Raw genomic sequence first — 24043 nt, 5'->3', positions numbered from 1 at the left:
AGTTAAATAAGTGATGAAGGACATGCGAAATAAAGCTTCTCTTTTTGCCATTGTTATTCACAGGTTTGATTTTCAATTCACAGGAAATTGTCAAGTCCCTATAAAGTCTCAGACTTTGAGTGCAGGGTACTGTACTGTACAATATAAACATACTGTTTATACACTGTCCTAAGAGATTGTGCTCCTATACTTTCATCATATTTATGTTTACCCAAGTCCATAAACCCATGGGTCTTATGTGGGTTACATTTTCCTTTGTGTTCCTTGTGTATGCATGCATGTGCAAAAACCTGAATTTTTACTCGGGTATTCCATGTACAGTAGCAAACCAAACATTTACCCCTCATCCCAAAGGGAATCCCCACCCTACCCCTCGGCCAAGGGAGAAATTAACGCTTCTGGGCTTTCAGGCAGGACTGTGTGCGTGCATGCGTGTGTGCGTGGACTGTTTGCATGCATGCATGCATGTGCATGTTCACCTGCATTGTCCCCATTTTGCTACAGTGAGTGACAGATTAATTTGTGTCTGACTATGTGTCTGAGGAATTGGGAAGAAAGGGTCTGTCAGTGCAGCCAGTGGTGGTGGTGGTGGTGGGGGGGGGGGGGGGGTGATAGTAGAGATTAGGGGTAGTTGTCATTGGCAGCCCAGTGCAGGCGCTGGAAGATAAGGTCAGATATAATGACTGTGGTAAGAAAGAAAAATAATCCTTCCGCAGGCTGGTGAGTGGTGTTGGCAGGAGTGGTGTTGGCAATTCTCAATGCATGTGTTTGTATGTTTTAAGAAATGAACCCTTCATTGAGATTTGCCATATGGCAAAACAACGGACAAGTCTGCTTTGTTATGGTTCTGTGTGCTGCTCATTTTTCACAATCCACTGTTGGTGAATCATGTTGCAATGCAGTCCAGCAAAGTTGAACTAATCTCAACTTCTTTACGCAAGGCTTTGCATTGTGTCAACACGTTGCTAGACAACACGCTTTCCAATGGACGAGGCTTATTGAAATACATGGGAAAATAACTGTTTTTCCGCATTGCAAATCTCAGGACACCCAATGTTTGGACATTTTACGCCAGATATAGAACAACAAGGCAGAGATTACGTCAGACTAGTTCAGCCTCGGCGCACCGCCCAGACTGAGACTAAACATCAGAAAAGGCTGCCACCAATGTAGTTGTGTTTTCCATAATGTACATGACACCAACTCATTAGACGCCCTATACCCTCACAGGAGAGTATGCACTGGGGCTGAACAATCATTATCATTTCATTATCTAGATATTTAACTCTAGTGCGAGCGGGCGTGTGCATGAGACGGGATTTATCACGGGATTTATCGCCTGTCCTCCCAATCTGCTTGCTCGCCTCTTGATGCAAATGTATTATTAAACTAGAAAAAGTGCTCCTCGGAGCACAGGTCTCCGCCAGGTCAGGTAGGTTATTGTGGCCTCCTGGTGGCGCTATAATAGGCCAATGTGAAAAGGGTGCCATTTCTTTTTAGGCCTTGCACGGCAATAGGACACTGCATTCATGATTTGAGGCATTTTGTTCAATTTTTTTTGTGCTAAATTAACCTGCTGGTGGCGCTATAACAGGCCAATGTTAAAAGGGTAGCATTTTGTCCTCAACATAGTGTGAATGTGCGTGCAAAGTTTGACCGCAATCTGACGCTGCATGATTTGCGGCATTCTGTTCAAAACAAGCCACTACTGCAAACTTTAGATGTGAATCTTAGGCAATGAGGATGGAATATAGAAAATGAAACATCATGTGTACCGATTTGCGTGAAATTTGGATAAAATCGGAAGGAGTAATATAAAGAAATATGTTTTACACAAGTCGGCCTCCTGGTGGCGCTATAAAAGGCAGAAGTGAAAAATGCAGGGCAAAGGTTTTTCCTTGACCTCTAGGGAGTGCGCATACAGAGTTTCACACAGATCGGTGCAGTTATAGGTAAAAACACAAATGGGCCTGTTATAGCGCCACCATGAGGCTGATTTGAAAATGTTCAAGTGGCATTTCTTCCTCGGCCTAATGGGAATGTGCGTGCAAAATGTCATGTTAATTGCATGCTGTGTTCATGATTTGAGGCATTTTGTTCAAAACGGAGCACTCTGGAAGCCATTTTTAGCCAATCAAGATGGAATATGAAAAATCTGAAAGAGTCGCTTCGTTTAATGACTATAGAGATGCTGTGTACCGATTTGCATGATTTTTGGGCAAAATCTGTAGGAGTATACTGTCAAAAAATATGCTTTGCACAAAGCGGCCTCCTGGTGGCGCTATAACAGGCCTATGTGAAAAATGTGGGCCAGAGGTTCTGCTCTGGCATCCAGGGAGTGTGTGTGCACAGTTTGGCTGCGATCAAGCCAACGGTGCCGGAGATTAGCTGTACACAAAATGACAGAATGACGGACGGACGGACACACACACACACACACACACACACACACACACACACACACACACACACACACACACACACACACACACACACACACACACACACACACACACACACACACACACGGACTGACGGACAGGGGGTAAAACGTACTCTCTCGCCATGCCTTTCGGCCTGGCGGAGACAACAACGCGTGAAAATAAGCAGCAAGCAGCTTAAATAGCCTTCCATATGAAAAGCTTTACTGTTTACGTTGGTTCCTTATGTCAGATTCAAAACAGCAGTAATGATGTTTTTGTATTGAATGATAACAGTGATTTCCGTGACCATTGCAAAGCTTAGCATGTTCGTCATGTCGGGTCAAGTCAAAAAGTAAGCGTTTGAATTCTGGTCAGAGCTTGATTTGTAAATGACCTGTAATAGTTTTCACTTTTGCTAAACTTAAAATATAAAATAGCAAGGGTGAACGCTGTATATTGTATCGCTATTAAGATATTTTGCATACATATTAAGGTGAGAAAATGTTGTCCATACCGTGCAGCCCAGCATGCACGTGCACATGTGCACCCCCCTCTAGTAGCACCTCGACTACATTTGTTTCCTGCAGGAAACCCTGCAAGGAGTGCCAATAAGAGTGCCACGTCATTGACCATATTCACAACGGCCATTTTGCTCATGCAAAATGGCGGCTGGTGGTGTGTGAATCGTTTTATTTTCATTTTTGTTTAATTTCTTTTTATTTTATTAAATGTGTGGCGGCATAGTGTGTGGATATGGTCAATTATCTGAGTAAACTAGCTGTCAAATACTATCACCTAAATGGATGTGTTGGGTTGTGTAAATTGAATTACATGTCGATGTTTTTTAATCAAACTAACATCATCATTTGATTAGTTACATTACTCAGGATATTTTGTGCACAGACCATGACGACAACCATCCTCCAACTCTTCAGATGAACCGACCTGACAGTGGTGCAATACAATTAACGTTGGTTTAAAAGAAAATCTGTGAAATATAATTGCTAAATCTTTCCGTGCAATAAACTACTTTGTTCATCTTACAGATGAGCTGAAATGAAGATTATGCGTATATACGCGTTGTCTTGTCACCTTGTAGATCTCCAGATTTTATTTTAGGAGTCAAATTGCTAAATATACCAACGCAGGATCTGTGCCACCGCCACTGTAGCTAGGAAATACATCACAATACAGAAAGTAAATACTGTCCGTTCGTCTTAACTGCGACAAAGCATTATGGGAGTCGCACATGGAGTACATAGCAAATGTAGTGAGAAAATAATGTTTTGGTTCACTACGTTTTTTTAGTCAGCAGGAAGCTAACTAATTTCATGCTCTTGGAAGTTGGCCATTGTATTAGACAGAAAAAGCACTACTGTATGTCTACTACGCTATGGACCAAGTTCATATTATGCCTTCACATTGTCAATTCATACTATGTACATGTTAAAAGTTGATGGTAAATAAAAAATATATCAAAGACTACCAAATGTCAAAAGTTCATTTGAGTTGACTAAATTATTGAACCCTCAAATGTTCCTGTGAAGGTGTTCAAGGGCCAACCGTAATACTCATAGTGGTGTCACTGTGAACTTGCAGCTATCTCTACCCGGCTTAGATGACTGCCATTCTCCATTGACATTCCACATCCCATTCCAGTGTGAATAGAGAATGAGGAAAAACTGTGAGCCCTGCGAGTGCAGGAGAGAAAGAGCTCGGCGTTTTAACGGGCAAATTTAATAAGAGCTTTTAACATATTACATTGCCAGCACTCATGTTACGCTTATCAGTTATATTTTAAATGAGGAGAGAGATTTGGCATAATGGCAGGAAGGCTCATGAAAAGAGAGCCAGTCTCCTGTGATTGCAATCTAGGAAAGGAGTTCCTGTAAAATTAAACCAGGGCTGCTGGGGGAGAGAAAAACATGCTTCTGGTTACTTTGAAGTGAAGGATCAGGGTTTACAAAAAAGGGGGGAATAGAAGATGACAAAATGTCAGCCAGAAGCTGATGGTCTATAGACAGAACTTCGATGCACAGACGGCAATTACCGGGATACATAGCATAACTCCAGACATTCGCGTTTGATCTCGGCACGTTCTCAGGCACAGCCAAGCACTGTTTTTCCATACCAGATTGCTGTGTGTGTATGTGTGTGTGTGTGTGTGTGTGTGTGTGCGCGTGTGCGTGCTGCTGTCAGCGTTTCATTCGAATTAAAAATAATGTGCAGTGAGAGATCCGGTCGCTGATTGTTTGGCGGTGAGGATGTAATCACAGACTTGGGGTTTCTCTCAAATCTGATAATGAGCGTTTAGGATGGGGAGCGGTGAGCCATTCATTGCTGCTGCTGCTGCACAGGCCCATGAAGGGAGTTGGTAGCCATTTTCTTTCTGTGGCAGCGGTATAAATATATATGTTGCAGCCAGGCGTGTAATACATCTGAAGGAAAACCACAATAAGCTGTTTGATGTTTCATCACGTCCTCCACATCAAAACACGAGAATGCTTGTGATAAAAATGACTAGCTACCATAACGTTATTCCACGGGTAGCTAATTTTAAACATGATTTTACTGGTTTCTTGTTATTAAAATGCAATTTGTGTGTACTGTGGTATATATTTCAGCTAAATAACAATAGTTGGCAAAGTCATTCCATAGCCTGTGGGCAACATTACAGAACAAGGTCAATCTTTTAATTTAAATTGGTTTCATAGTAACTAAGCAGTGATGCATATCAGGTTTGATTGAAGGACTGTGAATATAATGGACAAGGACAAGTCACATTCATTTAAGCATTTATCTGCTTTCCAATCCTTTTTAAGTACTGGAGCTGTACTGAACATGCTTGAAGGGAGTTCCTGACCTCACGAGCAGTAGTGAATATAGACCAGTGGTTCCCAAACTTTGTAGCTTGTTTTTAATTGGTGAAAAGTTGTGATTTTCTTTTTTTAATCTTTTGAATTCATATTTTTTTTATGTAGGAAACTGAAATAAATATATATTTGTTGCGACCCATAAAAATTGGTCCACGACCCTAACGTGGCTTTTGTAAACACTGTTTACAGGTAAATTACTTCATTTTGTTTCTTGTTCTGATTAACCTGGTTTTACACTAGCCTGGAAACCAGACGAATCTGCCATTGCAAAAGAAATGGCCCTCGGCAGATTTGGTCTGGCACCGCTCAGTTGTTATTGGATTTCACTCCCTCCGAAGTAGTGAGGGACCAATCAGGGCCCAGTATGCGAATATGGGACGGGTTTATCACCAGAGGCATTTTTAGAATTCGCCCCTTGGAAATGCAGGTTCCACACAGAGATTCCAGACTAATATCTAGGCAGTGATATTAGTCTGGCTGTGCCAGACTAGTTTTATACAACTGAACAAATCATTCAACATTCACTTCTCTGACGCCAAATTTGAGATGATTTGTTGAAAAGTAACTGCGGAAAGAATTAGAGCGATGTCTCAGGGCAGTTCATCTTGGGAAGTCATGCATATTTACTGTATCTGTAGGCACACACTCAGTAGTGGAAAGTAACTAAGTACATTTACTTAAGTACTGTACTTAAGTACAATTTTGAGGTATTTTACTTTACTTGAGTATTTCCAATTTCCAATACTTATACTTCTACTACACTACATCTCAGAGATAAATGTTGTACTTTTACTCCACTACAATTATTTGAAAACTTTAGTTACTTTTCAGATATAAATTATTATATTATAAAACATACATTAACCACTTCAGCCCTATTTTATACATAGGCTATTTGAAAATAGCCGATCTACAAGCTCACAACCACTGTTTTCAAACATTTTAGTACTTTTACTTTTGGTACTTTTAAGTATATTTTGATGCCAATACTTTTGTACTTTTACTCAAGTAACATTTTGAACACAGGCCTTTTACTTGTAACGGAGTATTTTTATATTGTGGTATTGCTACCTGAGTACTTTTTCCACCACTGCACACACTGCACCATGTATGTGAGTAGCAAATGTAAGCTCCAGCCAACTGACCTTCCCTCTGTTACAGTGTGGGTAGAGGGATGGATTAGCACCCTGATGCAACTAGGAGCTAAATCTGTGTTCTGCTCTGTGTTGGCTGGGGCGTTATGGCATTGGAAATCTTTTTGCAGAAATGTTGTAGATCCAATGACCTCCCAGGCTGTGGGTTAATGCTCATTAGAGAAGCTATAGGATGCGTTTGTGTTGTGCATCAATAAGAGGATTTTCCAGGAATAGCATGAGATTAAGACCACCAGATTGTTTTTGGTTTTTGACTGTTCATATGAAGCAGACCTCCGAGTAACCCCCAACTAAACATCCATCCCAAACATTCAGTGTCAAACATTCAGTGACACTGCATTTAGTGTCACTGGTGGAAAATGGCTGGTAATCATGCTGTATGTCTAGGAAGAACATCACTGTCAGGGACATGCGCTTTTATAAGTTATAGGTTTATCTGGTTTGGGGCTGCGGGTTAATAGCTCCGACCAGACATCAAAATGTGATGCTGACTTAATGGCTGGATGACCCAAGGAGCTTTTATTATAGTACCAGGCTGACCTCCCTCTGGGACAGTGGAGTGGGAGTTTATCCAACAGGAAGACAGCGCCTGTGGGCTGCGAGGAGGTGCATGCTGCTCATAAAGAGCGTTTTGTTTTCCTCCCCTCACGGTAGCAGCACCCTACTGGGGAATTCATTAGTGGCTGACATCATCTCCCTCTCTGTAGAGACTGAAAGAAAGAATATCATTCTGTGTCGGTGCCTCCCCCTCTCCCTCCCTCTTCTTGCTCGACCGCTCTCTCTCTCTCTCTCTCCCTCTCTCGCGTTTCTGGAGCTCCACTCACTGCCAGCAGTGTGGTGTATTTTTTTTCCCTCCCTGCGCCCCGCTCACGCAGCCCGTTAACGCGCTCGGGAGCCGCCGCGGAGACCGTATATTCAGGCGCTTCGGAAGCAGAAACGCGTGTGTGTTTGTGTTCTGAAGAAGAAGTCGGGGGTTGAGGTTGAACCCGAGTCAGATAGGAATCGGGAGGAAGTGGGAGGAACCGAGCGTCAAGGCGAGCAGCAGCAGCAGCAGCAGCAGCACTCCAGTCTCTCCAGCAGCCAGCCAGTCCGTTGGATGAATGGGAATGTGTCTTGTGCTTGGAGCGGATGAGGAGAGGCTCTGTCTGCAGCGGTTAGACAGGCTTTCCAGCTGAAAAACACAACGATACCGTCGATATTTTGGTGACAGATCGCGCGATTCCGTCTCTCCCTCCTTGTCGCTGCAGTAGGGGAACCGGTGTGCGCTTTGTTGGATTGTTTGTTCTGTTGGGACCGTGCGTGGTCCATGGACGCACCATCATCATCATCATCACGCAACCTTTTACGGATCCTGTACACTTCGTTTTAAGGATATTTTCGATAGGAGAATATACGTTTGGAAAGAAATCACATTGTGTCATTTTTTTCCAAGGAACGACACGTACCCGAGCATCAAAGGATTTGGTCGTCTCCAGTGCTGTTGCTGAAGCTTTCTCTCTGGCATTACACGTCCTTCTCTTTGTCCAAAAGGCGCAGTATCTTTGTGAGCGCTTCTCGTCTTGTTCATTACATTGGGATTTTTCTTGGAAAGGCTTCTCTTCGCATGGCTGTCCTCGGTTTAAACGGAGTAGAGTTCGCCGCCTCTATATGGATTATTATTATATGACAAGCAGAATGTGAAACGAGGCTCTATTTTACTAGATCGCCAAAGTAATAACCTGACTAATTTGCCTTCTTGACAAAACCCACATCAAAGGTATGCCGTGTTGCTTTGAACTGTGTGTGTATCTGTTTTGTTTGCATAATTGCGTGTTGATTATGGTTTATGGACACATTCAGTCATCATGGTGAAAGATCTCGGGTCTCTATATTTTACACATTGCACCTGATTGGCGTTTGTTCTCGTGCGTGTATTGTTTACATTTTGACTGCAAGGGACTTGAAAAATCCGTCACAGCTATAAGCCTTGGTCAGATACTATTCACCCTCTAACAAAACCACTAATTAGTTATTTTGGTTAATTGGGGGTTATTTTATTTTTCTTGGTCTGTTTCGCATTGTTTTTATTTCGATAGTGTGGCCACATCCCTGTCACGCATCCCCTTATAAATGTTTCCATCCATTAAATAAAGGGACAAATCATAGCTTTCTCCTGTGGTGGGTTGCAAATAAGGATATTGACATATTATAGGGAATATACGCTGCTTTGACACAAAAAAGATGTAACACATAGCCTACAACATCAAACCTTATTCTTCAGAGATTGCAGTGGTGCTAAAAATGTACCGAGATTTTAATCATCCAAATATATTGTGATTTATTGTAGGAAATATCTCTGTTAGGCCTGGACTGATGTGCAGGTCAGGGGCTGTTGTCCTATTTCTAAGATGTCTTTGCCGCGCGCAACCAGTAGTTAGTTACTTTTCGATAATCTATCCATCCTGTCGACGAGGTTGATATAATCAACACCTCTTACATACATTTAATATTATGATCTAATAGGTTTTTATTATATAAAACAGTGCAAATCGTATCGCTCCTTACTTGCGTGTAAAAAGGAAAAGAGATGCTGGTGCTGCCCTGACAGAGAGCGTTGCAGGGTAAACGGACAAGTTTGGCATGAACCAACATTGCCATCAAGTGGCGTCCAGGTGAAGTGCCAACTGTTTTGCCTCAGTCAGCTGGCAATACGTTGTTGAGCATTTATCTCTGAAGCCCACCTGTCCAAGGCCATTTTTCTAATGACACTTTTATCTCTTGCAGGTTTCTGATGCTGGCTCAGAGAAATTTTTCAGCACAGCTGCAGTTAAAGGTATGGAGATTGCTTAATATTAATGTGCATGTAGCTGACAGTGATGTTAACACCATTTTTTAATGTGATTTCACAGCATTTAAAAACGAACCTACTCTGCCTTTAGTGCTATCGTCACATTGTAGACTTCTTTGTAATCATACAATGGTGCATTGCATTCATTTACACAGGTCAGGTGTTGTTAACTACCGGAGTGATTCATGCTCCGTCTGCATCAAAGAAATCAAGAAATTAACACGCCTACTTGGTCCTGTATGAGATTAAATCAACACAATGTGATAAACAGAAATTGGTAATCTTGCACATTTTATAATCATCATCTTGAATTTTGTATTTTTAATATAATTTAATATAATTGCTTATAACAAGATCAAATAGAATACACAGTATGCGTAAATGAAATAGCAATGTAGACATTTGACATGCTTGTGTGTAGAATATATAGAAATCTGCTAGGGCTTGTGTTGGAGGAGATGTCCAAGGATGTGTTCACGCCGTAAGGAAGGAAGCAAGGATGTGTTCACGTTATAGGGAAGGAAGCAAGGATGTGCTCACGTTATAGGGAAGGAAGCAAGGATGTGTTCACGTTATAGGGAAGGAAGCAAGGAGGTGTTCGCGTTATAGGGAATGAAGCGAGGATGTGTTCACACTGTATAAGGATGTGCTCACACTGTCGGGAATGAGGCAAGGGCACGGAAGGCATCTGCTTATGGCCTCAGAGTGCAGACACCACATGTGACCTCATTATCAAGTCACTAATTTGCTGTTAAAGGCAGCCCCATTTTCCCTGGCTTGGGGATAAATGGAGGTGCTCAGTGCGAATAGACATTCCTCTGTAATGGTGGGGAGTAACCATGCAGGGCAGGGAGGAGATTTGAAGACAGGGGGTCATGACCCCTTCAGAGCAGTGGCAGAAACAGGGACGATTGGTGCCGATAGATGCATGTAGCCCCCCCTCCTCTTCTTCCTGCACTTTTCTTCCATGCAGACCTCCAAACACATTTCCCACATTCTGGCCTTTGATTCCCTCCAGGGCTTGATTTGTGGCGTCCATCGGGGGGCTCAATGGCCATGCTTGACAGGGAGGTTTCCTTTTGAAGGCGCTTCTCTGTGGGAGAGATTTGGTTCCCTTGAAAGGATTAAGGCCCCCTTTGTGTGGCCTAAATCAACACAGGGCCGCCCTCTCTCTCCCTCCGTGAAAGGACCTGACTGGGGGAAACAGTCCACAAAATACGCTTTCTCTCTGCTGCATGGCAGTCCACTCTCTTGGCCCCTATTTCCATTTAAATATCCCCTCTTTTCTTCCCTTTTTACCATCCCCGACCCTCCTCCTCTCCTGCCATATGCTAATGTCTATTGCTATCGCAAAAGGCGAGTAAAAGAATCCAGGTGCAGACGGAGTTGGGGCCACTGGTATTTTTATGGAGGGTCTTGCAGAGATTAAAAGGGCCGGGTGGGTTTTTTGTTGGAGGGGATTACTACCGCAACGTAACCAAGCCTTGGAACAAGCAACAGCTCTGACCAGAAATCGCTAAAAGAGGTTCTCCATTTGTGGGGGAGATGAATGTCAATATTTGCCCAAGGGCAGGTGCAGAAAGTCTCTCCATTTGTTTTGTGGTGTGTGCTTTGTTTTTGGTACACAGAAAATGCTTTTTTTGGGCTTAGCGTTCAGTGTGGGGCTAAGCGGGCCATGGCACCGAGTGAGAAAGCTAAATGTCAGGCAACGGCAGCAGAAACAACATTCAAACACAGCCGTAGTCGGTTTATTCAAGGGAGCGCTGGAATGATGGAATAGCTCCAAATGCTTTGTGTAGTAGTTAGACTACCAATAATATTGCTGCAGTGGAGCCATAGAGATCAAAATATATCCAAGTAGTAGAAATATAGAAATACAGCTTGAATCACAACTCAGGTCCTGTTATATTAGCAGATGTGAATATGTGAAATATTGTAACTTTTGTCTAGATATTGTTTAATAGATCCCAGCATGGGAACACATTCAATACCTGTAAATCATCAGTGTAAAAATGCACCCCTCTATGTTAAACACAGGATATTATTGTGCTGTAGAAACTACTGTAAGTGGGAAGAAAATACACTTGCTGGTTTGCTGCAATGACTATGGAAAGTGGCTGAGGGCAGTCTCACATCTCTCTGAACATGGGTGGTTGTTAGCGCAAGCCCCTGAGCTAGTCTCTCACCTAGGCTACTTCACATATAAAAAAATACATTTTCTGTCCCCTCTCTCACCAGCCATAATGTTTTGTTTTTATGAAGAGAAAATCCAATTACTGAGAATGTTTTGTCTGCTCATGTCAGCTTCAACCATAGGCATAGGCCATGGTTATTATGAGCTATAGACTCGTAGACAGCATACTACTTTCTCTCTTAGTCTTTTCCTCCCTCGTTCCACTCGCACAGGGTTCAGTTTGCCCAGGCACAAACCTTCATTAACTAACAATCACTAAATGTTAGATATAATTACCATGACTGTCAAGGCAACCGTAGGTGCCCGCAGCTAACGTTAGCTAGCCTGATTAATTTCCTCTCTGGGAGACATCGGACAGAGAAGTCTGGCGTAAGCACCAGTCTGAAAACCGTGGCACATTGTATTGCCTGTGGGTGAAATAAACAGATTTTCCCAAAGCTAAGCTGCTTTCAAGGTGCCATGGGTGGAAATTACTATCCAGACGTTGTTAAGGCTAGCATTGTGTGTGTGGGGGCTGGGCTGGGGTGGGGTGGGGTGAGGGTGGTGCAGATTGCTTGGCTGCCACATTGTGTAAAGAGAAAATCACATATACAGATCTGTCATCTGATTACTGCCAGGTCCTAGGTCGATAATCTTTCTTTCCTCAATTATATTTCCATCCTTCTGGTGTTGTTACTTCCCAGACTATCAGCTGTTAAATCAGCTAAGCAAAGCCAAGAGGTCATGTTTGAGCATACCCCCAGCAAACTATTTTAGCATAATGAACTTGTAAAGTGATCAATTGAACTAGTTATCTAAAGCATTCTTGTACGCTTTAGCATCTGTAACTTCTAGTTGTTGTTTCCTTTAAAAAAATGTTGTATCATTTGTCAGTTTTGCTAAACGTTTTAATGGTCATACGTGCCACTTATCTCGTTACAGACACCTCTTCATTACATAGTAATGTATCATTTGAGTACCTTCCTTATTAAATAATTTGTCTGGATAACATCTTGTGTTCTTGGGCACCATGCCTTTCTGTCATGATGCTGAGGTGAGTTACAGGTGAAAGAATTTAAGTGATAGTGGTTCTCAGCACTGATGTCCACAGCCCATTATAGGAACAGGAGTTATTGCCAAAATGAATACTGCGCTACGGCGAGACCCTGGGCTGGTGCCAGCGCAGAGAGCGCCAGTGGTGAAGTGCAAGTCGGCTCGAGTGCTCTTCTGCCACCACCAACGGGGGGGGGGGGGGGGGTGTGCTAATGTGTGATGTGGAAGGTATAATTTTGCTGCGCTGATGGCACTGTTTAACGAGAGAGCGTGGAGAACGGAAAAATGCGGGACGCAGAGGTGAAGTCTCATGGCAGATAACCGAGCTGAAGAGCTCCCCTAGATTGTCATGGAGAGCTAAAATGGCCTGTGAGCGTATTAACGTCTGTGTGGGAGGGAGCCGAGGGCTTGTTTTTCCTGCCTTGCTCTCGCTGTCTCTCTCTCTCTCGCGCTCGTTCTCCCTCGCTCTCTCCCCACTTCCTGAGAGGAGGACTGCTGATAGAGCTATATTACTTCAAGGCTTGCGGGGCCCGCCACCTGCTGTAATCTCGGGTGATATAGAGAGCAACAATCGCACCACAAATCACCCGAGCAGCTCCTAACTCATTCAGCCCGACTGGAAAGAGGAGGTTATAGCCTTTTTCGCAGCGCCAGTGTTGGTTTACCGCCCCGGGGCTCTCCTCGGCTGCCCTTTGTTTGACCTCTGCCGTCTGTGTGTGGGTTTGTGTGTCAAGGCTCCGGCGGCGGGCTGTGGAACTTGACCTGATGCACAGTAGAAAGATGACCCGGCTCCCGCTGGCCTTTTTTTGTGCATTCTGAAGAATGGCTGCAAGTCAAGGACAGTCTGTTTCCCTCTGCTAGGGGGTAGGGAGGTCACCGACGGGTCACTGCCCAACCCCCCACCACCCGCCCAAAGACATAGCTGTGTTAGAATAAGACAATATTGTTCAAAAACGCAAACTTAATTCAGATCATATAATCTGTTTATTTGAGAAGAAAAACCCTGGATCTGAGGGAATCAGTCCAGTCGTTTGAATGGAATGTCGGTAAAGCAGATGTGAGTCCCTGTCCCTGAGTAGTCTTTATTGGGTATCCCGTCTCCAGCCAGGGGTATGTAATGTGTCTCTAAGGGGTAAAGGAAGCTCAATATCCTGTGCTGGAGCTGGAAGACCCGCCCTCCCCCCCCCTCCCCCTCCACTCCATGGCTGCGACTACTACACACAGAGAATGGCTGTATTTCATAGCCATGAAAGGGGGCCGCTCCAGCGATGCGTCATGTGCTGACACGGCCGAACAAAGGTTAACAAATCAACGGCGGCCCTCGTTGATTTACTGGCTCACTGTGACAAACAATGCCCCCCCCCCCCCCCCCCCGCCGCCCTGCCTCTCACAGCTCACTGAATGATGCATAGACACGCACTGGACTGTGTGTGCGTATGAGAGAGAGAGGTTTAGTAGGCAGAGAAAAATAGCAAGATTTCCTATGCTGCATGTTTCAACATAATGTTTAGATTATAGCTCTGATCACACTGAGCTCATTAGTCCCGGGTCTCGGCTGTAAGGCATCAGTCTTCAACCTCTATGTGTTTGAAAAGATTAACCACTTAAACCCTATGTGATTAGTTGACCCGGGGGGCTCCCAGGCATCTATCCTTGGCCCGCTTATTTTTTCCCCTCTACCTAACCATATCTCTGCGCCAAAAATAGCAGATCGACAAGAACACAACGCACTTTCACCAAAGGTTCACCCCCAGAATAGGGACGCTAGGGTTCATGTGCTTCAGCACTAAAAGTATTACCTAGTATTACTAAGCATTACTTCCACTGTATAAGGCAGGCATTGTGCTATTAATGTGCGTGGAGAAAGTGGTCCATTGAGAGCCTCTTCCTGGGCTTTAACGCACATTCTTCATGCCAAAATCCATCACAACCATCATGGGTAATATCGTGCAGAAGGATTATTATGGAATTATGCGGCGATAAAGAAGAATGTTGCAGAAAATGTCACTTGTTTTGCTGGACTCCGTGGAAGCAACTCGTAAATAACCGAAGGATTATGGTCTGTTATTACATAGTGCTGTGCTTTGTGAAAAAGAGAGTGAACACCATGGTGAGAAAAAAGGCAGGGATTCTTGTGGGACTTTCTGCCAAGCAATCTTGTAAATTGGACCTGTGATTGAATGGTTATCAATCGCAATTTATCTTCTTTTCTTTCTTTAAACCATCCTATGGTCAACTATCTCATGGTAATAGTCAGAATTTGTGCAGAGTGCCTGCCTACCCTAGGACGGACACAAACACACGGGTATGGGCCAATCTCCTTCCATCCCCTCCAATAACACAAAGAGGTCATTCAGAGTTTGTTCCCCGAGTCCCGAGGTTAGAGTCTTAAGTAAATCCATCCATCTTAATGCACTTATTTCAGCACCGGGAGAGCTGCAGGGGGACTGTGTAAACACTCCAATATCCGACATGCCACGCTAAGCCCAAAGAGCCTGGAACCCATCAGGCCAAAATTAAAGGCCTACATCTCAAACACAAACATTTAAATGGGCTGCACTCCAGAGATCAAAGTTAAAGGCCCACGGTTTTCCTGCCAGCAGCCCCCCCCCATGTCTGCCACACTGAGATATGTGTCGTTTTAGCAGTCACGGTTGAATGGTAAGAAACCGTATACTGTACGGGCCCTGTTTCTCTCAGATCCCAGCGGAGTAGCGGTCTAAGGCGTATACTGTACTGGTCTATGTAAAGATTTTGGATTTATGTAAGCAGTCTTGGTTTATTGTGACATACTATCTTTGGTTACAGAGACAATATTGGGGCTGATGATGAGATGGTCGCACAAGTTCTCTTTGACTTAGTTGAGGAGTAAAGAGCATGACTTGATGAACTGCGATCAGCCCTACCAGTGTATTTGTACCTTTTTAATTGCGCATGGTAATTTGGTGAGATGTAACGAGCGGGCAGGGAAACACATGGATACGTTTGCATGTTTCCTGCAATAATAGAGTAAACGTTTCAAATTGAGAGAGCCATAAAGCCCAGATTTTTTTTTTGGTATGTGGGTTCCTTTTATAGTCATTTTGAAGTGCTGCCTCTGGGGCGTCACTGACGTGTGTATGATTGATGGTGGAGACCGGAGACATTATAGACCGGTGGAGGTGATGAAAGCACCACTCTGTCTATCTCAGGGGGAGGTCCTACCCCCCCCCCCCCCCCCCACCACCACCAGCATCACTACCACCAACATGCACTGATCCAATGTGACATCAGCCACTCTCCTCCCAACGGTGCTACATTAACAGGGTCACAGTGCCACACACACACACACACACACACACACACACACACACACACACACACACACACACACACAGAGGCACACACAGAGGCACACATACACGACGCCATCAGGACCAAGGCATTCCCTGTACACTGTTGGTTTGTTCAGGCCAATTATGCCTGTGTCAGTCTGTGGTCCCTGCGGTAGAGGTGACATTGCCAAAGAGGGGGAGAAAGCCGCTCTTTCTAATGAGGCCTCATGGTGGCTTAGGTGTACGTGCGTGTGTGCGAGTGTGTGTGCGTGCGTGCGTGTGCGTGAGCGCGCGTGCAACATAATCCGTGTGGAATTGTCTACAATTTCTTTGTATGACTAAAGCTTGTTTACTTGTCAAGGCCATAGGCTCTGCAGGTTGTGTCTTTGCCAAGGTCTTTTCCCTCCAGCCATTTCCATAACACTGCCTCCAAAAATCTCCATTTTTGAAATGTTAACTAACCACTGACACATGATGTCAGTGTGACAGGCTGATTTAAATCCTCGTAAATGACTTGAGGGGTCTATCCCAGAAATACAACCGTAGCAGCCTTGCAGACACATGTACTCAGATGTGATGGGATTAACACAGTGGATAAGATTTATGGGCTTGCGATTACTGTTCACCGTAAAATGGTTCACCCCAAGGGTGGCATTGCTCTAAGCGGTGTGAAGCAGGATTTGGTCTTTTATATACAGCTGATGAGGGCAAGCTGGATATTAAATGTACCATAACCCTGCTCAATAGGCATTTTTTGTTTAAAGAGACACCCGCTATGGATTTTATGGTTCAAGGATTAAGCTATTAACTCCTGGAAATTGGGGGATGTTTTAGCAGACAGAGAAGTAATCAACAAAAGCTCTGCACAAGTCACAACAAAATATATACAAAGGACAAATCTTAGATCATAAAACTAGGTAAAGTACAGGTGTGCAATGTGACACTGTTGATGCTTCTACAAAATAAAATGCGTAAATGCGTGACATTCATTCATAGCCATTACGTTCTCTTGCTTATATTTGGACCATGCAGCCACAATCACCCTCCATATGGAAGCCCTTTCATGCATGAAACACATTGAACCCCAATGACCCAATGTGGTAATTGTTATAATCCTTGACTGTGACTGTAGGAATCTTTTTGGTTCCAGAGAAGCTGAGAAGTCAGTCTTTGTGGTTTACACACCGTCTGCTTGAGCTTCGGGAAATGTGGTGTGTCTTCAGAAAGGGAAAAATGTAGGGTGGGAGAATCCATCCATCCTGGTTCCCTCAGAGAAGAGGTTTCAGGGGTCATGAGGCTGAAAAGTGTTAACACTTGCGCTTTGAGATTGAAAGACATAATAGAAGGCACCTAAAGAGCTAGAACATGGCTGGAGAGAGAAGGAGGGTCTCTGGCCAGGATTGATGAAAGTAAGGCTTTAATTGTTCCCTTAAGAGAAGAGGTTACCCCCTCACCTCCTCTCTGGTTCTCATAAATATGCAGGGCGGATAAATAAAGCTCCGGTGGGCTCCAGGACACATTAGAACAGAAGACTACAGAGCAGGATCCAGGTATGTTTATGGCAGCCCAGGCCTTCCACAGACACAGTTAACCTCACATGTGTTTCTGGGCCAACAGTCCTGCCCCCAGATCACAGCTCTGGCCTGGAATTCATTTATCCCAACCCAGGGTTCATTCATGTATACAGTACATGCCACGGAGTAGATGGAGTGGGGAGCTGTGAGTCCTAGACAGCCGTAATGGAGAGGGCTATTACTGTCAAAACACCAGAACAACATCGCCCCCTACTGCTGGAATGAACGTTTGGCTATATTATGATATTTGAGAAGATAGTGCCGTGAGGATGTGGTTATGGTTCACTCAAGCATGTGTGTGTGTGTGTGTGTGTAAAGTTATTGGAAAGGAAATTTAAAGCTTGTGCATTTGATATAAACAAAACCCAACGAACTGCAAAATGTTCCTTTTTATCACCATCCATTGGTTCAACATCTCTGGCTTTTTGGCCCCGGTTCTTAGAAGCCTGCCCAAACGCATCAGCGTTCTCCGGCCTGTCGCCATCTGTTAAAGATTAGGCCGGGCCCTGGCGGGAGCTATATGATTTCGGGGGTTCCAGCGTCCCCGCTTTATTCCACGTGTCAGGTTTTAGTGTAAACACTGTCGTTCAAAAACCGACATCCCAGAGAGGGTGCTTCTCTTTTTTTTTACTCCTTTCTTTTTTTTCTCCAGAGAATCCAGACCGATCAAGGCGAGAGTAAACGGGCCATTGCATTGGTATGGGTTGTAGGTCTGTTTTTGCTCTTAGCATGCATTAAGGGGGGAGGGGGGTCCGCGCTGGGCCATTTGGAGGTGAAGTTAGGAAACTCTTGCTTGGAAGCCCCCCCCCCCCCCCCTCATAAGCCCTGTGCTCGAGTCGGCGTGCAATGTGTGGCGTTATGATGTATGAATCCCATGGCCAGGCCTGACACTAGCGGGCCTGTCTGCATCTATACGCCTCCGCCGAGGAAGGAGTCGTTGGACAGAGGCTGTATTGTTCCTCTCTCCGTAACCCAAGCCGCGGGGCGGCCGCTGTCCAATGGGAGATATCGGGTTGTCCTCTCGCCGCCGCCGCTGGTCGTAGCCTAAACTCAGGGGCTTGTTGAGGGAGCAGCAAAGCAGCTGACTGTTTGGACGACTCGGCGCAGTTCAAATAAACAGCTCAGGCTTAAGCCCCCCACCACTCTTATTCTCTGAGCTCTCCTACACCAGCCAGCCTCCCCTCTCCAAGGGTAGCAGTCCCACAGCCAAAGCTCATCACCGTCAAAACCTTGGCCTGCAGCCCCCTGGCTAATTTGTGGGGGTAGGTTGGACGAGGCTGAGCTTGAAGCAAGTAAACATGGAGAGAGAGGACCAGTGAGTAGAGAGAGAAGAGGTTTTTATTGTTGTGATAGATAGATGGTTCGGATGGATACATTGTTAAACATTGTTAATTTAACTCATTAACACTCCGGGTTGTGCTATGTAGACGGATAAATAGATCAACAGACAACGGAGATGATGTAATGGAAGGATGGCTCGAGGGAGGGGGGACCATTACCAACCCCATGGTCTGTGTTCTTGCCCTCTCCACCCTGGGTCTGCCGCTAATTGCTCTGCACTGTGAAACCTGACCACGGGGTAATGAGACGGTACTTTACAGAGCCGCCACACACGCACAAACTCCAGCACGGTAACGTGTCCAGTAATGCTGAAAAGGTTGCGTGTGAATTGATACTTGAGCGGATTTTTCAAGGAACTCGACCTCATGCAGTCACGTTATTATTCTGTTAGGAAGTTAGCTTTCGTAATATAATTTTAACGGCCTCTCTCTCTCAGGCTGTGTTGAATCTGATCCTTGTGAGCGCGTTCGGCGCACCTTCGGCGCGGAAGCGTAAAGACCAGTTTGGCCCCATTTGGCTTTGAAAGAGGCCCCAGAACTGATGACTCTCCGGGGAAAGATATCTCTCCCCGGCCATCAGTGCCTGCCTCCCCAGTGAAATCATGCGGTGTGTCAGTGTGTCAGCCCGAGCTGTCACTTTCCTTATTGCAGCAAATCAGTTACTCTACAATACAGTGCCCTGTGGCTAAAAAAGATCAACAGAGGGAAATGGGGGAGGAGAGACGGAGAGAGAGAGAGAGAGAGAGAGAGAGAAAGAAACGGCTATTTTCTCCGCTCGACACCACTGAGTAGCAGAGCTTTGACGTTGCCTCACTGTGGAGTGTCTCAAAACGGGGAAAGAGGGAGAGCGGTCTACCACTTCATCGGTGTCATCTGTACAGTTAGAGGTCACCCCCATGGTCCGATTTGGTACAGTCCGCCGGGTTTAGTTGACGGGCTGCTGGGGCTCAATGGAGGAAAACTCAACGAAGGCAGTGGACCTGTAGGGGCAGCCATACAAACACACTGCGATCAAGGTAGCACTTTGACCTGTAAACTTGTAAAATGTTGTGTTCATTCTGTGTGACAATGGAGAGAGTGTATGCGTGCATGTTTTTTATGGGGAAGATTTGCTTTTTACGAGCATGTGACAATGATTGAGATACATTAGAAGCCTGTGAGCGTTTGAAGTTGGCAATTGTCTATTGTTCCCTGAGCTGCCAGCCCGCCATTGACTGACAAGGAACACATGTTGTTGCAGCACAATGCAAGTCAGTGTGTCGTGATACACATTTAGTTATGTTGATGTGTACTATGGGGTCTTAGTTGATATTGACTAGCAGTTAAATCACTTTCCATCTATGTATTCCATTATAGAAGGCATGTTTTGATGCATTCATTCCATTTATTGACTTCTTCCTGTCCTGAAAAATTCTTTACAGTGAGCTTTATATTTTACACTCCATTCTTCTCTTGTCACAGATAAAGAAACATTCTCAGATACAGAAATATTGATTTGTCATGTACTGGACATGGACTAGATTGTTGAGTATGAGTCCTGGACATCATCAGTCCTTAATTGTTTCAGTTTGTACCAGTGCTTAGTGTCTGTAGTCCAAGTAGTGGTCTGGTTATGAGGTTTGAATTTGTCAGTGTAGTCTGTCTGTGAGACCAGCCTGAATGAATTACTAATGACTGATAGAGGACTGCAGCCTCCCCTCAGACTCACACACAGTACCTCCCTCTCTCTTTCCCAGGGGATCTATACACACACACACACACACACACACACACACACACACACACACACACACACACACACACACACACACACACACACACACACACACACACACACACACACACACACACACACACACACACACACACACACACACAAAGTGAGACAAGCTTCCACAGGAAAGGGCCACCTACCACTTCTCACTCTTCACCAGCAGTAGGGAGAGACAGAGATCAGGTCTTGTGAGATGTCATATCAGCCAGGGTACTTACACATGACATGTTTGAGGTCAAACGTTCTGGCCCACTCCAACAGCTGCCTTGTCTCTGGGTGTAGTTTTACACCACCGTGACAGCGAGCGGCGACCGATTGCTTCCTCCGTTGCACACTGCTGTTATTTCAAAAGCCACAGAGAGCCTGTGTGCTCGACAGGCAAAAGCTGTGGAGGATCCATCAGCCGCGGGTAATGAGTGCCCCCCTGAGGGCTGCCCCGCAGTGCCAGCCAGTAGGAGCAATTTGGATCATCGGATTGGACCTCCCTCCCTCTCTCGCTCTCTCTCTGTCTCCCCTGTGGGCACCTGTGCCAGCGTGCCCGTCATCGAGTGCCTGACCCCGCGGCATCTCCCGTTACGATCCCTCCAGCCTGACCTCATACCCTCAGGGATATATAAAGATTTGTTCTCTACTGAGAGGCTATAGCTGGCTTTGCTGGGGTCTGGAAATGAGACACTACCTACATCACCGTTCCCAGCAGCCACTGCACGTTATCCTCATTTGCACACGGAGAGAGGATGGGGGGGGTTGCCATGTTAAGGTGTCCCAAGCAAGGCGGCAGCAGATTTCCCACATGCTGGCGGGGCGAGAAGTGAGTCGTAAGGAGAAGTGAGAGAGCGAGGGCACAGGCGCTTGTGGAGTCGTTATATGGGAGCTGGCAGTAACCAGAGCCGCTGTGGGTGGAGGAACGTTACTGTTTTACGCTCTTGTTGGTAAACGGCTTCATTATGAATCCAGAGAGAAGAGACAGAGCACATTGGCCCCAGACATACACAATATGAATGATAAAAGGATGGATAGGAAGCAAGGTAGGAAATACGCCGGGATGAAGCAAATCTCTCTCTCTCTCTCGCCCTCTCTCTTTTTCCATCTGTCTCTCTCATTCCCTCTCTTGCTATTGCATGCTTCATGTTTATTTGCTCTTTTTTTCTTTATTTTTACATGTCTGACCTGTCTTTATTCATATTCATTTTCTCCCTGGCTTCCTCGTTCTGTTTCTCTCTCTTGGACCCAGTCACACTGTGCATGTGTGAGTCCTTATCCTATGTGGTTTTAGGGGGGCTACATGTCTGTCATAGGAGCTTGGAACAGTGAGTGGCTTCCAAGGCCCAATTATACTAGATTGCTGCCATTTTGCAAGGGATCAAACGCAAAATCTATCTTGGCCGAAGAAGCAGAAATTGAACTTGGCACACCACAGACAGACACGCCCGAGAACAAACGCGTGCACAATGACATCACCGCTGCTCACGCACACTGTAGGATCCGTGTTTATGTTTACATTTAATATGTTTGCCTTCATGCTTGTCAAACAAAATTCATAAACAAAATGAGATAGGCATGAAATATAGATGTTAAGAGAGAGGCTTAACACTCTGCCCACCCCCTGCTCCCCCCTTACCTACTTTGCCCTTTTCCTTGATCACCACTCGTTAAAGCGCCGGGTGTGTGTTACTGTGAGGTGATATCATTGCGTTGCCTGGCGTTCTCACCGAAAGGCTACACATGTCGCACCCTCGTAACCAGAATAGTTTGGCCGCTCAAAAGAAGCCCCGCCTCTTTATTTCTGTTTAGCTTCCACCGAACACCTCCCGGGCAGCTTAGCGACTAATAAAACAGCCCCAGTCCACGACCCTCCGCATGGCGGGACGTCCAGGATTTGTAACCCGACGCCCCCCCCCCCATGCCTGTCTCTGCCTTTAGAGTGCTACTGACATGATAGAGAGAGTCTGGGAGGGCCAGCAGGGGAGCGTCCATCACTGTCAGCCCCCTCCAGCCCCCCAGGCGTCCATCTGGGGCATGTCCAACACGCATGCCTGTGCACTGTGAACGCATTGCTGCGGGCTGTGCCGACACTCTGGAGACACGGGGCGTATCGCGGTGCATGGTGTTACTGCTCTTGGAGCAGCTAATGCTGTTAAAGTCTTCAGACCAGAGGAAGGGAGGGATAAGAGAGGTAATAGACTAGGGATTCTCTGGGGGCTTTAGCTATGAGATCAGCGTGAACGCTGGTCCCGGCTAAGGTTACCCCGACATGAAGCTTTAAGCTTTCCAGTGGACTGGCAACTCAAAACTAAAAGTGGTCATCTCGGGATTTCTGCCCTGTGCCATCGTATTTGTAAACATCTCATCAGCCTGTAGCTTTTTAGGATGGCAGACAGGAGCCGTAGGATAAACTACTTCCTCCACAAATTGTCAGTGTTGAAACCTCGGGGGAAAGGTGGGTTGTGGTGGGTTGTTAAGCAGCATAAAAAAATAATCCCTTGATAGACATGCAGACTTTTTTTGGCGCCATGGACTGAGTCCACATTTGGTACTGTCGAGAGTGTTTGGGCATTAGGGTTGTCCGTGCAAACAATCTCTTTAATGGATGCACATACACGCGCACACACACACACACACACACACACACACACACACACACACACACACACACACACACACACACACACACACACACACACACACACACACACACACCATTCAGCCTGGACACAGGGGAGTTGAGCTCAGATGTCATCCACTAATATGAACTCCAGGGTTTTCCCTGTCCTTCTGGAGAAATAGCTCATCCTGAAAGGAGAGGAGCCGGAGAGAGATGCTCAGACTCTCTGGAGTATTCGGTTCTGACCCAGAGGAAGAGAGGCAACACAGAGGAGGAGGGGACAAAGAGAAGAAAAAAAGAACTCTGTGATGTATATTAGCTCAGTGGGTCTCAGAACAGGGACTGTGGGCCTTCTGTGTTGTGTGCGTGTGCGTGCGTGCGTCAGAGAGAGAGAGAGAGAGAGGGAGAGGGAGAGGGAAAAGCAGCCTGGTGTTTGTTGTTCTTCCTCTGTGTGGGAGAGATCTGTTAAAGATGTCTGCCATTAACGCGGCTGCAGGCTTCATTAAGAACAAATAAACAAAGCCCGCTCCCTCACCAAGGAGGTCTGTGGGGAACATATGCTGTCTACACTACTCCCGAGGTCAGCCCATCGTCAACACTTGCTGCTCAATTACAACGGCTAATTTTGTTGTCAAACTAAATATGAAGACAGAAGAGTACGTTTTTCATGTTTGTTTATTTTTCCCCCAGCTTGGTCTAACCGTTTCCAGACCAAGGATAGAAGCTGAAGTCTTAAAAAATATATATATTTGGCTGATTTAGTGACCTGTGGTCAGATTTTATGAACTGTGAACGGAACAAATTATGTGGAGATTTACAAAATGTTTGCTATTCATCAAACTTTTAGTGCCTACATTTCTTTCTCCCACATCCAAACGAATATGTAATGTAATCCTGGTCGAGACAATGTGTACATGATTTGTAAATATA

The 24043-nt window shown here is 45.3% G+C and overlaps 1 protein-coding gene across 5 annotated transcripts in view; it reads left to right on the top strand.

Moving 5' to 3' along the window:
* The window catches only part of auts2a (activator of transcription and developmental regulator AUTS2 a), a gene marked incomplete at its 5' end in the record, with an annotated part of 386388 nt that overhangs the window by 336155 nt on the left and 26190 nt on the right, over window positions 1-24043 (top strand). For 4 of the 5 annotated variants that reach the window (XM_080434942.1, XM_080434943.1, XM_080434941.1 and 1 more), the window contains one exon: window positions 9217-9265. In XM_080434942.1, coding sequence (XP_080291068.1) covers window positions 9217-9265 — 49 coding nt within the window. Of the gene's footprint in view, window positions 1-9216; window positions 9266-21252; window positions 21537-24043 lie in introns of those variants that run through there. The other variant, XM_080434945.1, reaches the window with a different exon arrangement.

The sequence above is a fragment of the Gymnoscopelus braueri genome (genome assembly GCF_963280865.1).
Source record: "Gymnoscopelus braueri genome assembly, chromosome: 8".
NCBI classification, from domain to species: Eukaryota; Metazoa; Chordata; class Actinopteri; order Myctophiformes; family Myctophidae; genus Gymnoscopelus; species Gymnoscopelus braueri.
The sequence above is the reverse complement of the archived record's forward strand: the minus strand, read 5'-3'. Positions and strand labels throughout refer to the sequence as shown.